This window comes from Hermetia illucens, chromosome 6 (assembly GCF_905115235.1).
Source record: "Hermetia illucens chromosome 6, iHerIll2.2.curated.20191125, whole genome shotgun sequence".
Classification (NCBI taxonomy): domain Eukaryota; kingdom Metazoa; phylum Arthropoda; class Insecta; order Diptera; family Stratiomyidae; genus Hermetia; species Hermetia illucens.
In genome coordinates this window covers 38,172,149-38,184,714 of record NC_051854.1, presented here as the reverse complement: position 1 = coordinate 38,184,714, position 12,566 = coordinate 38,172,149, and the positions used below count along the sequence as shown (strand labels likewise).

General features: G+C 45.6%; 1 protein-coding gene across 1 annotated transcript; it reads right to left on the bottom strand.

Annotated features, from left to right (window-relative positions):
• Positions 1 to 327: 327 nt before the first annotated feature.
• LOC119659104 (putative odorant receptor 85e) lies at positions 328 to 11,897 on the bottom strand. The gene is made up of 5 exons (XM_038067026.1): positions 11,820 to 11,897; positions 11,559 to 11,758; positions 10,955 to 11,228; positions 615 to 875; positions 328 to 560 (listed from the first exon to the last, which is right to left on the bottom strand). Exons 1-5 carry the CDS (start codon positions 11,895 to 11,897, stop codon positions 510 to 512), a joined length of 864 nt encoding a protein of 287 aa, XP_037922954.1. The 3' UTR covers positions 328 to 509.
• Positions 11,898 to 12,566: the final 669 nt, after the last annotated feature.

The window sequence follows — 12,566 nt, the reverse complement described above, 5'->3', positions numbered from 1 at the left end:
CTTTCGGTTACGGAAGTTAAGCGTTTTCGTAACTGATAAATAGTTGGATGGGAGACTACTTGGGTTTAATTTTATCCTTATTTTTTACAAAGCTTTGATTTACAAAAAACACTATTTAAAATTAAATTAAAAGAAGGAAAAATACAAAAAAAAACAATGATAAATTAATGAAAGAAGTTTAATATATCAAGATACAGATATTCTATGCAGTTCGCATTTTCAAAAGCGCAGCGTATGCGGCCAGCGGAAAGCTCTTGCTAACCCTCTTTAAAATGATCAAATCATTTCGTTTGGATGAAATTATTATAAATTGCCTGCTTATGAGAATAATATTTAGTGGTTTTCCAGTTCCTACTGGTTTTCAATCAAAAAGGATTTTTTGCTTTGCTTTAGGTGAAATTTAATAAAATACGACAACATACACATATTTTATATGAACAAGTTAAGGAAAGTGTGGTGCATATGCTAACACAGATCGTCCTTCAATTATACATGCACAAAAATTCCAATTAAGTCAAACTTTGCAAAAGGGTGAAGAACGAAAATGCCTGGGTGAGAATCTGAAAGATTATCGATTAGTATATTGGTCACATTGTGATTTTGCAAAATGCTACTGTTCTTAGTCGTTGGGTATCCATTCCAGAAAATTTGGCTGAAGTCATTTGGACGGGACGCATTGCGATCGGGAGAAAAATTAGAAGATTTTTACGAATATCTGCATCCAACAAATACCAGTCACATCTGAATAGAGCATCTGCTGTTTTCAGGCTTTGTATTTTCAGAACTTGGCCTAGATATGTAAAGATGAATAATTCGCAAAGTGTCAAGAATAAATACTGGGCGAAATTCAAACTCTTTAGCACAGAAGTTGTAGTCTGCAAGTAAATAATTTATTAATATATTATATATAGAGAAAATAAATGTAGGAGGTGCAAATTTATATTATAATTTATTTAATTAATTTAATTTATTTTATATTTATTTATTTATTTATTTATTTATTTAATTTAATTTATAATATAATATACAGTAGTCTCATTAGTCGAAATACTGTTTTGTTTTCCAAATTAGAGTACGAAATTTATAATTTTCAAACATCTTTCTTTTTCCTCGCTCGCTTGACCTCGTCATTTTTTTGTAGGCAGTTGATGGCGCCCATGTAGAATACATTAAAAGGACCTGTTCCAACTTTCCAAAGTTGGTAAACCGTGATAGCCACACTCTGCAGGAGGCGACCCTACTATTAACACAACGCTACGGATCTAGATTGGGCAGTCAAAAAACACCTCCCCTAATCTAGAATGTCATGTGAACCGTGCCCATTGGATAGTTTGCAATGCCGGGTAACTGACTGCATTCAAATGGAGCCTCACCACTATCGTGCGAACCAAATGAGTACACGAATAAAAACGAAAAAAAAACTAAAAACAAACAAGCGGGACCCCGTACCAAATATAAACTGGCCAACTAGTTGGAGGCACATTTCCGGAAAAACTGACAGTCAGATGATTACATCCAAAAAGGGAAAGGTGAGGCGTCAACCAGTAGAGACATGGTCGACATTGTCATACTTCGAGGACTACAATCAACAAAGTCCACTGTCGAAAAAGCAGGGACAAGCAATAGCGCGTCTGGGATCAGTATATCAGACGCCAGGAGGGGGACAGGTCTCAGTGGCGCAGGTGCTAAATGGATGAAGGAAAGCCTGAAACCAGAAGAGGCCTTTAAGAAGACTCAAGACAGACCTAAGCTATTATTATCGATATCAAGAAAGCGGGAAATTCAAGAGGCATTAGCAAACCTGGTGCAACTGGCCAAACTGTCAAAAACGCTTTTCGAGCAAATACTCGCTTGTTAGGAGCAAGAAATTGTCAAAGATATTGTAATCAGGCCGATGTGCAAGGGATGGACTGTGAAGTTTGTGTTCACCAGGATATGCTTTCAACTAGGTCACATACTAGTGGACTGTGCGACGGAGGGCACTGCGGAGTGGCTTAGGATTATACACACTATAATTATAAGTTCTGTCAGTAGAAGCGTAGAAAGCACCAATGGTGATCCTCTAACAAGCTTTCATTCGGTGGCTTAAATACGTTCTCTAACATTTGTTCATACACCGCTGAGTTGTTCTTGACATCGGATTCACAAAAAAGAATGTCCGTCACGTATGGTGTTTTGAACGTCTGGTGTTTGATCCTTAGCCTCATGACATGACCTTCATTTTGGCGATTAAATATTTCTTCAATAGAAAAGACTTATTCATTCGTAAAAAGTATTTTGCGATGCTCATTTATTGCGAAACGTTTTATCAGTTTTTTGCATCCCTCAAGACCGATTTGTTTTGATTTACAAATTTTGCTCGCTTCTCTTTGCATAGCGGATTCCGATAAACTCCTGCACGAACGGCCTGCACAACATTCGGGTTTCATATAGACCTCAGACGTTGCCGTATCAACTATAGATTTGGCAACATACCTATGCACGTGCACACGCAAAAGACGAGGAAAGACACCTCGAAGGAGACATCCGGTAGGAAACCTACGAGGTCTTCGAAGGAATTTCGGGGGCCATATTGGTGGAAAGGACTGGATCATTCAGAGGGAAGTATACCTGTTGTTTAGTGACGAGGAGAAGCTGGACGACCTCTTGGGCTTAAGGTGGACACTGACTTGCAAGCAAGCACCATCTCGGAGGAGGAAGGTAATACTCCGACAATGGAGAAGAACTGATCCACACTAAGATAGCCCAAGTAATCCTTAACCATGCAAAGCTGCATCTGCAGTAATTGAAAGGCAAGCTCCAAGGTGAACATTGGAATAGTGCTTGCTGAGGAGCTCTGCGTCTACCGCGGGCAGATTTGCGGATTGAAAGGAGGAAGTATGCAGGTAATTTGCGACTCCTCTTGCGAAAGCCTTGCACCGAGCTTGCATTATTCAAGAACGTAATTTAAAATAGGGAGAGTTTCTGACCGCCCACCTTGTGACTATCCAAGGCTCACTGGAAGTTAGAGGGAAGCACTTGAGAGGCAATCGTGGCATCTTGCTACTTCCCAAGAGACGACATTCGGATCCCGTCACAGCTACTAAGCTAGACTGGTGAAGTACTGTGAGACGAGAGTATCATCACTTTTCCTAGGCTGCGATGCCAAGGCCCATCATGAAGTCTAGAGAAACAACGACAACAATCGAAGAGGTGAGTACCCTCTTGAATTTATTCTCAGCAATATTTTAGAGATAAATAAGAAAGGTAGCACTCCAATGTCCATAACCAGCAATACACAACAGGTACTAGGGAATACTCTTAGATGAGCCTTCTATTCCAGATCACAAAATAATCAGATCCGGCAGGGAAAGTCTGAAATAAACAAAATAATAAGGAATCCCTGGAGAACATGGCTCACCTACAAAGGGGTGGTGATATCAGGAGCGAACTGGAACTAGAAACAGTGGTGAAGACCTCAAACTATCATTGACGCTTATGAGGCCAGCTGTCTGGTTAAGGCAGCTAGGTCATCAAGGGATGTATCCTGGTTGAACAGGACACTAGTCAGCATGAAAACAGAGGCACGAAAACTCGTCAATCGGACAAAACAAAGCGAAGACTGGCTTAAGTACAAAAAACGCAATGACTGCGTATAGCAACGCGATCAGAGAAGTAAAACGAAACATCTTTAGAAAATTCTGTGAAGGGATCGAACAAACCACAGAAACATCCAGGTTATACAAAGCGATAGCCGAAGGCAGGACAATATCTTCTGTCTGTCTGAAGAAGGAAGATAGGACATTTATGGAGAATGATGAGGACAGAGTACACCTGCTTCTCAAAACTCATTTCCCGGGGCCCAATTCCACGGTGGCAGGCGACAACATTCTGCCTGACACCCCAACAAATGATGAAAAGGGAAGAAAGGGGAACTGCAAACTAACAAAAGAGGTATGCTCAGAAGTTAAGGTAAGGTGGGCAGTGGGGACCTTCAAACCACTGAAATCACCTGGAGTAGATGGCATTTTCCCAGCACTGATCAAGAGAGGCCTAGAAATCATCTTGGAGTCTCTTCTAAGGGTGGTAAGTGGCAGCATAACCCTGGGATATATGTCAAGGGCTTGGAGGCAGTCAAAAGTGGTGTTTATTCCGAAAATGACTAAAAAGGATCTTTTTTATCCTAAATCAATTTTGTCAATTTTGTGGAGAAAATCATAGACAACTGACGTTATCCATTACATCAGCGTCAGCAAGCTGGATGGTCCGAAACCGAAACTGCTCTGATGGATATATTACATATAAACAAAAAAAATAGCACTGTGTGTTTTTGAATATCGAAGGAGCATTCAATAAAACATTGCACACAGAGACACAAGATGCCCTGATCCGAAAGGGAGTGCTAAACACACAGGTGCTCAGGATGGGTACAATGCTGGAAATTAGGCAAATAGACGTGCCGACAGGTTCAAATTCTATTGTCATGTATAATACTCAAGGTTGTCCACAGGGTGCGGTACTATCACCGCTTATGTGAGGTATAGTAGTGGATGAACTCCTGGACGAGCAAACAAAGATGTCGGAAATACTTGTTGGAAGTCTAAGCCCTATGATGACTTGCAGGTCCATAGCAGGAAAAAAGTGAAGTTGCACCCCGAAGATCCCACTTTAGATATACACTGCAATAGTAAGGCCAATGATTACCTATGGGGTGGTAACCTGACCAGAAGGAACTAAATTTCACGAATCCCGAAGACTGACTTGCGTGTATATCAGTAGGGCAATGAGGACAACGGTTTCCTTGGAGGTTTTTTTTGGGGATTAACTCCTTCACATCTGCGTGTACAGACGCAGACAAAGCGGGCGATCTTCAGAAAGTCCGGGAGTACCACTGAGGCGTGGAGCTACTAAAATCGAAGGAAAATTGATATTATTTCTTGGCGGGATCCGGAATCATTGATACCAAGGGATAGCAAGACAACGAGGTTTCACTTCGATAAGAAGTTTGAAACACGTTCGAGAAACAGGGTAAACACGGAGAGCGTTATATTGACATACGACTTAAACCAGCAACTGATTACCTTTTACACACAGGGACTGTGGTCATTGGTCCAAGGAAAATGCATTTTGAACTATTAAGTAAATAGACCAGTATATTTTAGTCGGAGATATACGCGATAGACTGATGTGCCTTTTCAATCTCACCTCGTGACCGAGGTGAGGAAGCGTTTGATGAGTTACCTGCGGCCTGGTCTGATTATGCTTCAGGTTAAAGTTGCATAATTAGGCAAGTCCTCACACGACCTCCGCGTGGTGGCCACTGGAAACCGTCTTCGGGCGGCCAAGAGTATGTAGGGCCGGGCTGGGAGTAGGCTCATCCAACTGACGAGGATCTGCTTGTCTGCTGGTCATGTGTTAGGGGCAAGTAGATCTAGCGGGGGGATAGACTGAATCAACAACCCGGGGATCGTCCTCCCTGCACCGGAGAAGGTGCTAATAGGACCCCAAGCCAAGGTGGAACAGCATATGCCGAGGGCTGCGTGGCCAATGGGGAGCTTGGTCTTTAGTATGCGAACTCTGAATACCTTGGGCACCTTCAGTTTCAAATAAGACCCTTACCCTGGTGGCCGGGCCAGCCAGGGTGGACATTCTTCCCGGACTACTCGTGGGACCAAGACATGGACTCAATTAACAAAAAAACTAAAACGACGATAGAAGAGGAGGCGATGATGCCAGGCGCATCATCGGAGGACGAGCTGCTGGCCTCCAGCCAGGAGACAGTGGCCGTCGAGAGCAGTACACTCGGTGCCAGTGGTAGCACCGTTGTGCTGAAGCCAACCGGAGGGACCTTCCGGAGCGAGGCGTCAGATGGACTAGTGGCTTCCAGCCTGGAACCCACTGCCGTCAGGCTGGGTGTAGCGAGTACCAGACATAGTACTCCTGACCCGAAGCCCTCAGCGTCGGGGGATCCCTCGAAAGCGAAAACCGACAAGAATGTCGGTCGCCGGAAACCGGCTAAGAAGCGAAGGTGCACGGGTGTCCTGCTCAAGAGCCAGTACCAGAAGGCCGTGCATATTCTCGGCAAGATTGCCAAGAATAAGGAGGCCTCGCTAAATACCAGGCGATTGTTGATGAATACAACAGCAAACGCCGGGCTGACGAGCAGAAGGCGAAGCCCATCGCTCTAAAACGCAACCGATCTCAAGACGAGGTCGAACAAGATAAGAAGCGGAGCAGAGTGGGCAAGAGCGCAGACGCCAAGCAACATACGGAGGGAATTGTACAGCAACCGTCAGCCGGCGGGCCACGTACTGCGAAGCCCTTCAGCGACGTGGCCAGGAGTCACTTACGTGTGGCGCTGGCGGATGGCAATTCTGCTAGCGGCAAACTAACGCTGGAGGTGTGGGCCAGTGTTGAGGCTAGGCTGTCGGGCATGGTCTATGAACATCTCGTGGAGACCGGAGGCAAACACCCGGGACTCACTCCCCACTTTGATTCATCTCAGGTGGTCCGTGGGTTCCACGTAATAGCTTGCATGGACCAGTTCTCTAAAGACTTTCTCGGCTCGTGTGTCGCTAAGATCAGCGACGCCTGGGAGGGCGTTAAGCTCAAGATTACCCCTTACGACGAGATTCCCAGGAGACCGGTCGCTCGCATCTGGTTGCCGAAGATCCGCATGGAGAAGGACAAGCTGGTCCATTTCCTGCGCCTTCACAACCCCGGGATTCCCATGGACGACTGGGTTGCTATAAAGGAGGAGGAACCTCAGATAAACAGCCAGCCCGTACTACTCCGCATAAACGAGGAGTGCCTGGAGGCACTGAAAAAGGCTGATTATAAAGTGTGGTTCGGAGTCAGGAATGCCAAAGTAAAAGTGTTCCGCTCTGCCAAACTGGAGGACGACCTTGACCCAATAGACGCCGCCAACGAGCTGTTGGAGGAGATGACGATCGACGGTCGGACGGGGGCTGACAAACCCCCCACGCAAGCAGATCATGCTGAGGGTAACGCAGATAAATCTGCAGCACTCGAAGTGTGCCTCGGCTAATCTGCTCGTCTTCCTCTTAGAGGAAGACATCGACATCGCATTAATACAGGAGCCCTGGGTCGGAAGCGACCGAACCATCAAAGGGCTCCAAAGCAAATATTTTAATTTATTCCACAGCACAGGAGACGCTGATCAGGCTAAACCTAGAGCATGTATTCTTGCGAGGAAGAGTCTGCACGCTTTCCTGTGCCCGGACCTGAGTTTCAGTGACCTAGTTGTGGTCAAGCTGGAGCAGGTGGGGGCAGAGAACGTGTATATTTCCTCGGCGTACATGGCTCATGACCGATCAGCTCCGCCAGAAGAACTACAACATCTGACGAACACCATAACACCAAAAAAAGCCAACCTGCTGATAGGCTGCGACGCAAATGCAAGGCATACGCTTTGGGGCAGCTCCGAAATCAACGAAAGAGGTGAGTCATTCTTTGATTTTATTATTACTTCAAATCTATCGGTGTGTAACAGGGGCAGTACACCTACCTTTCATTTCCCCTGCTCGGAGAACTGTGACGGTTGGAAGGAGGTCCTTGATATCACCCTAATAACCGGCAACGGGATTCTTAGGGTGGAGGACTGGAGAGTGTCTGACCAGAGATCCTTCTCTGACCACAGCTGGATACTCTTCAGTCTAGATCTCGCCGCAGAGGTCTCCAAGCCCTTAGAGATCCCAGGAGGATCGACTGGAGAAGGTTTGGTTAGGTAATTAAGAACAAACTCTCCGGTGCGCAAATTGGTAAGATTGGCACGACAGACGAACTGGAGTCAAAGGTCGGGGCTCTGGAGAAGGCTTTTGATACCGCCTTGAAAGTCTCGTGCCCTGCTAAGTACAGCAAAAAGACCCTGCCACCGTGGTGGAACGAAGATCTCTCTAGTCTCAGGAAGTTGACCAGAGAAATCTTCAACATCTGCTACAAGCAAAAATACTGGCAGCCATACAAGGACTGCCTAAAGAAGTACAAGTCGGCCATCAGGACCGCCAAGAGGCGGTCTTGGCTAGACTATTGTCAGAACATTGAAAGCACTAGTGAATCCGCGAGGCTCAATAAGATTCTGTCCAAGGAACATAACAGTCCATCCTTCCTTAAAAAGTCGGAAGGCTCCTGGACGGAATCTTCTGGTGAAACCTTGGAGCTGCTGGTGCAAACGCACTTTCCCTCCACCGAGGAGGACTGTGAGTCAGAACCTCGCTTGGAGGGTTTGCGGCAACCCCAGCTGTGCGAGTCTATCAAACCGGTAATTACCGGGGATAGGATCGGCTGGGCTATAAACAGCTTCTCCGCATACAAATCTCCAGGCCCAGATGGCGTAATGCCAGTCATGCTACAGAAGTAGCAGGAAAGGGTTGTGCCGTGGCTTGTTGAGATTTACCGGAACTGCATCACTTTAGGATACGTACCGCAGTTCTGGAGGCGCGCACGGGTGGTTTTCATACCGAAAGCGGGCAGGCGAGGTCATGAGTCCGCGAAGGACTTTCGGCCAATCAGCCTGACCTCTTTCGTGCTGAAGACCCTAGAACGCGTCCTGGACATTCACTTAAGGACGATTATGGAGAGAACGCCTTTCTCTAAGTCCCAGCATGCCTACCTCAAAGGAAAATCCACAGAAATCGCCCTCCACGAGGTAATTGGCACGGTTGAGCGGTCGATGCAGTACAAGCAGTATACTCTTGCTGCCTTCTTGGATATAGAAGGAGCTTTCAACAACGTCAGTACCAACGCCATCAAGGAAGCCTTGATCGGTATTGGATTGGAGGGGTATCTCATGCATTGGATTATATCCATGCTGAGTACCAGGATAATCCAGTCCGATCTGGGAGGCAACCACTTGACCAGAGCTGTGAACAGAGGCACGCACCAGGGTGGTGCTATCTCACCGGTGCTCTGGTTAATAGTAATGGACAAAATTTTACGTACATTAGACAGCAGCGGGGTGAAGGTGGTGACGTATGCCGATGACTTGGTGATATTAGTATCAGGGATGTTTCTGTCCATTATGAGCGACATCATGGAAGGAGCGTTGCGAAAGGTGTGCCTGTGGGCCGCAAGATGCGGACTCAGCATAAACCCAACCAAAACGCAACTGATGCTATTCACCACCAAGCCAAGGATACCTGAATTCCATCTACCACGGCTGAATGAACAAAGATTGGTTCTTTCCTCTAATGTAAAGTATCTGGGTGTAATCCTGGATCCTAAGCTAAATTGAAGGTTGAACATAGAACTGAGGGTTAAGAAGGCCTGTATAGCCTTCTATGCCTGTAAGAGAACCTTTGCGAAGAAATGGGGTCTCCGGCCGAGGATGGTTCTCTGGATGTACACCGCTGTAGTGCGTCCGATCCTGACGTACGGATCTATTGTATGGTGGCAGGCTTTGAAGAAGAAATACAATAGAACGAAGCTTAATAGGATTCAAAGAACCGCGTGTGCAGGTGCTACTGGGGCTCTGCAGTCCTGCCCTGCAGATGCTCTCAATGTACTCCTGCATCTCCTCCCCCTAGACCTCCACATCAAATATGTTGCAGCGTGCAGTGCCGTCAGACAACGTGAGTCCGGATGCTGGGCAGCGAAGTCCTACGGCCACAGCAACATTCTAGATGAAATACCTCGAGAAATCTGGGCATCCCCCACGGACTATGTCACACGCAAGCTGAACTTCATGAGAAACTTTGCTGTGGACCTTCCAACCAGGGCAAAGTGGAAGACCGGCGGCATGTTGCAAGACTATGACACGGTATTCTTTACGGATGGATCAAAGATGGCCTATGGAGTCGGCGCGGGGGTTTTGTCGAATACACACGGTGTATTCAAGTCGTATGGTCTCCCAGGTTTCACCAGTGTATTCCAGGCGGAAGTACTGGCGATACTGGAAGTCTGTCGATGGCTGGAGCGTGATTCGAGCCTCAAGCGTAACATAGCCATTCTGACCGACAGCCAAGCAGCCATCAAGACCTTGTACTCAACGACGACATCTTCGCGGTTGGTGGGGCAGTGCAGAGCCACGCTCAACCATCTGGGCGGCACGCTCAAGATCACTCTCCTCTGGGTTCCCGGGCATAGGAACATAGAAGGGAACGAGCCGGCTGACGGATTGGCCAGGCAAGGCTCTGCTCTTGGCAGTCCCTCAGGGAATACAGTCGGTGTTCCGCTGGCGGCTGTCGGGGGCCGAGTCTACTCGCACTACCTAGCAGCCGCGGGCCTGAGATGGCGATGGCTTACAAGCTGTGCCAAATCAAGGAGAATTTGGCCCGCTTATAACATAGCCCGATCACGAGAGTTCCTGTGCCAGACGCGTGCAAATGCATTAAAGATTACGGCGGTCTACACGGGGCACTGGCCCATAGGGGACCATGCCGCTAGGCTCGGCTTACCCTACAACTCGCACTGCCGAAGCTGCGGAGAAGGAAGGGAAACCCTCATGCACTTTCTCTGCGATTGTCCGGCTCTGGTTCGAGTCAGGCTGCGGACACTGGGTAAACCATTCTTTGGGGACCTCAGTGAGATTTCTAGCTGCAGGGTCGGAGAGCTGCTTTCCTTCGTGAATGCTACGGGCTGGCTCTGAGGATCCGAGCCAGCTGGACTCTGTTTCCCTGTTCCTATAACAACAGTCACGGTCTTAGGAGTTTGTGACATCAAAACGGCGCACTAAAGCGCTAATTGGGCTCCTTGGAGCGGCCACTGATACCTACCTACCTACCTAGACGAAACTGTCAGTTATTCTTTTGGCTATTCAGCTCCAAAAGGGAAGTCAGTGGACTACGAATGTGGAACAAAATTTCTTCCAATTTGGTCCAGTCTAATATCCACTGGATACAGACTTATCACTCGCTTAATTCTCAAAAAAAAAAAAATAACTGCAATATTGGTTATGAATCCTGAAAAACCATCGTGTGCAAATACATATAATATCAATATTCCTCAGGTTACTTACATTGACGGATACAAATACCAAGAAGCATAGCTCAATCGTCATTTGTAGTGATTTAAAGAGGCAAAAAGGGTTGTAAAACTCTTCCAACAAAGAACAGACTTTAACAATCGCTTGGTGGTGACGAATGCATTCATTCAAAGCATCTTTTGTTGCATTTTTCAAGTTTTTCTTCACTAAGTGTTCCACGATGTTATCTAGATTTTCAAATACTTCTTGACTAACAAAATATTGATTCAACTCCTCCTTCTCCTTGTCCACAGATTGCTGTTTCCCTCTAAAAATGAAAAATCAATTGTAATGAGGGGTTAGCAATGAAAGTAACTGAAATATGAATTTCGAAAAGGGTTCACTTAGGGAATTCTTCACTATTCTCTTACTTTTTGGTCTTCAGGCACCTTAGACTATCGTAAATGAAGCAAACTGATTTTGGTATACTATCAACTGCCAAAAATGGAGGAAAATTAACTTTGAAATTTTCAGAGATGAAACCTTTTCGAAAATCATGATTGCCTCAAATTTTGAATATTTTTGTTATACTTTTGGTAAGGCTAAATTTAATCTAATTTTTTCTAGGGAAATGAACAAAATTTGACAAATAGATGACCTTAATATCTTCACACTGACTCCACTGTTGATTTCTGCGGTATAAAGCAAATTTTTAAGGCTGCAAAAAAGGAGGTCGTACTGGCCACATATCAGCGTTATCAATACAACATAAACTCCACTTCCGTTGCCGTACACTTGTCCAATTTGAGCTTGCGCCAAAATTTGGATGAAATATAAAGTTTCGTAGACGTATTTGCGCTGAAATATGAACAAACGAATAATTTCCATATATGGTTGCCAAAAGATGTATCTGATTTACCTTTTCATCGAAAGGATACCAGCATTCAACTGGCAAAACACGTTGATGAACAAAGACTGGAGTTAACCCCCAAACCATGACAACCAAAAAACATGAAATTGTCCACGTAATAATAAATTTTCGAACTATTTCATATGAATCTGTTGCACGAACATAAGTTAGACCTGGAAAGTTATGTAAGTTTAGTATATTGTGGCCAAATGAGTTTTCCATTTGTTCTGTTTATCTAAACTTTGGAAATAATCTTTTTATATTTACTCGAGCCGATCAACCATACTTCGACCTAGATGTGCAGATCGGCAACTTAAGTAAGTAAGACAAGTACCCATTAATCCATCAATTCATAATGATCATCCGTGTGTAGAGGTGCCAAATCTTCCTTCAGGCGCGTCTCTCCAGGAAAAGGGAGGGTTATACCTGAAGCCAAGCGGTTATCAAAACCCTAAGCTAAGGTGTGACTACCGTGCTAAGGGCTGAATGGTCACAGGGGTTAAGATGTGGCAGTAAACGATGAACTCTGGATACCAGGCGACCCTCAGTTTCAACTAGAATTGTCTCGGTAAAAAGGAGCTCTGCCGAAATCGACCTATTTTCCCCGATAAAACTGAGGCCATGGCAGCCAATTATTAGAAAAAAACAAAAAACCTTTTAAACTAATTGAATTAAATGTCGATCATGACGATCCAACCCCGAGTGAAGGGGCAATCCACACTCATCGATGTAGAATTTGTGTCTAGACTGAGATTC

Excerpts from the sequence above, each read along its gene's own strand:
- LOC119659104 (XM_038067026.1), bottom strand. The coding sequence starts at position 11,897 with ATGGTTTGGGGGTTAACTCCAGTCTTTGTTCATCAACGTGTTTTGCCA. Across the intron at positions 11,229-11,558 it reads GTCAGTGTGAAGATATTAAG|AGGGAAACAGCAATCTGTGG; the intron begins GTCATCTATTTG and ends TTTCATTTTTAG. Across the intron at positions 561-614 it reads ATACCCAACGACTAAGAACA|ATTCTCACCCAGGCATTTTC; the intron begins GTAGCATTTTGC and ends ATAATCTTTCAG.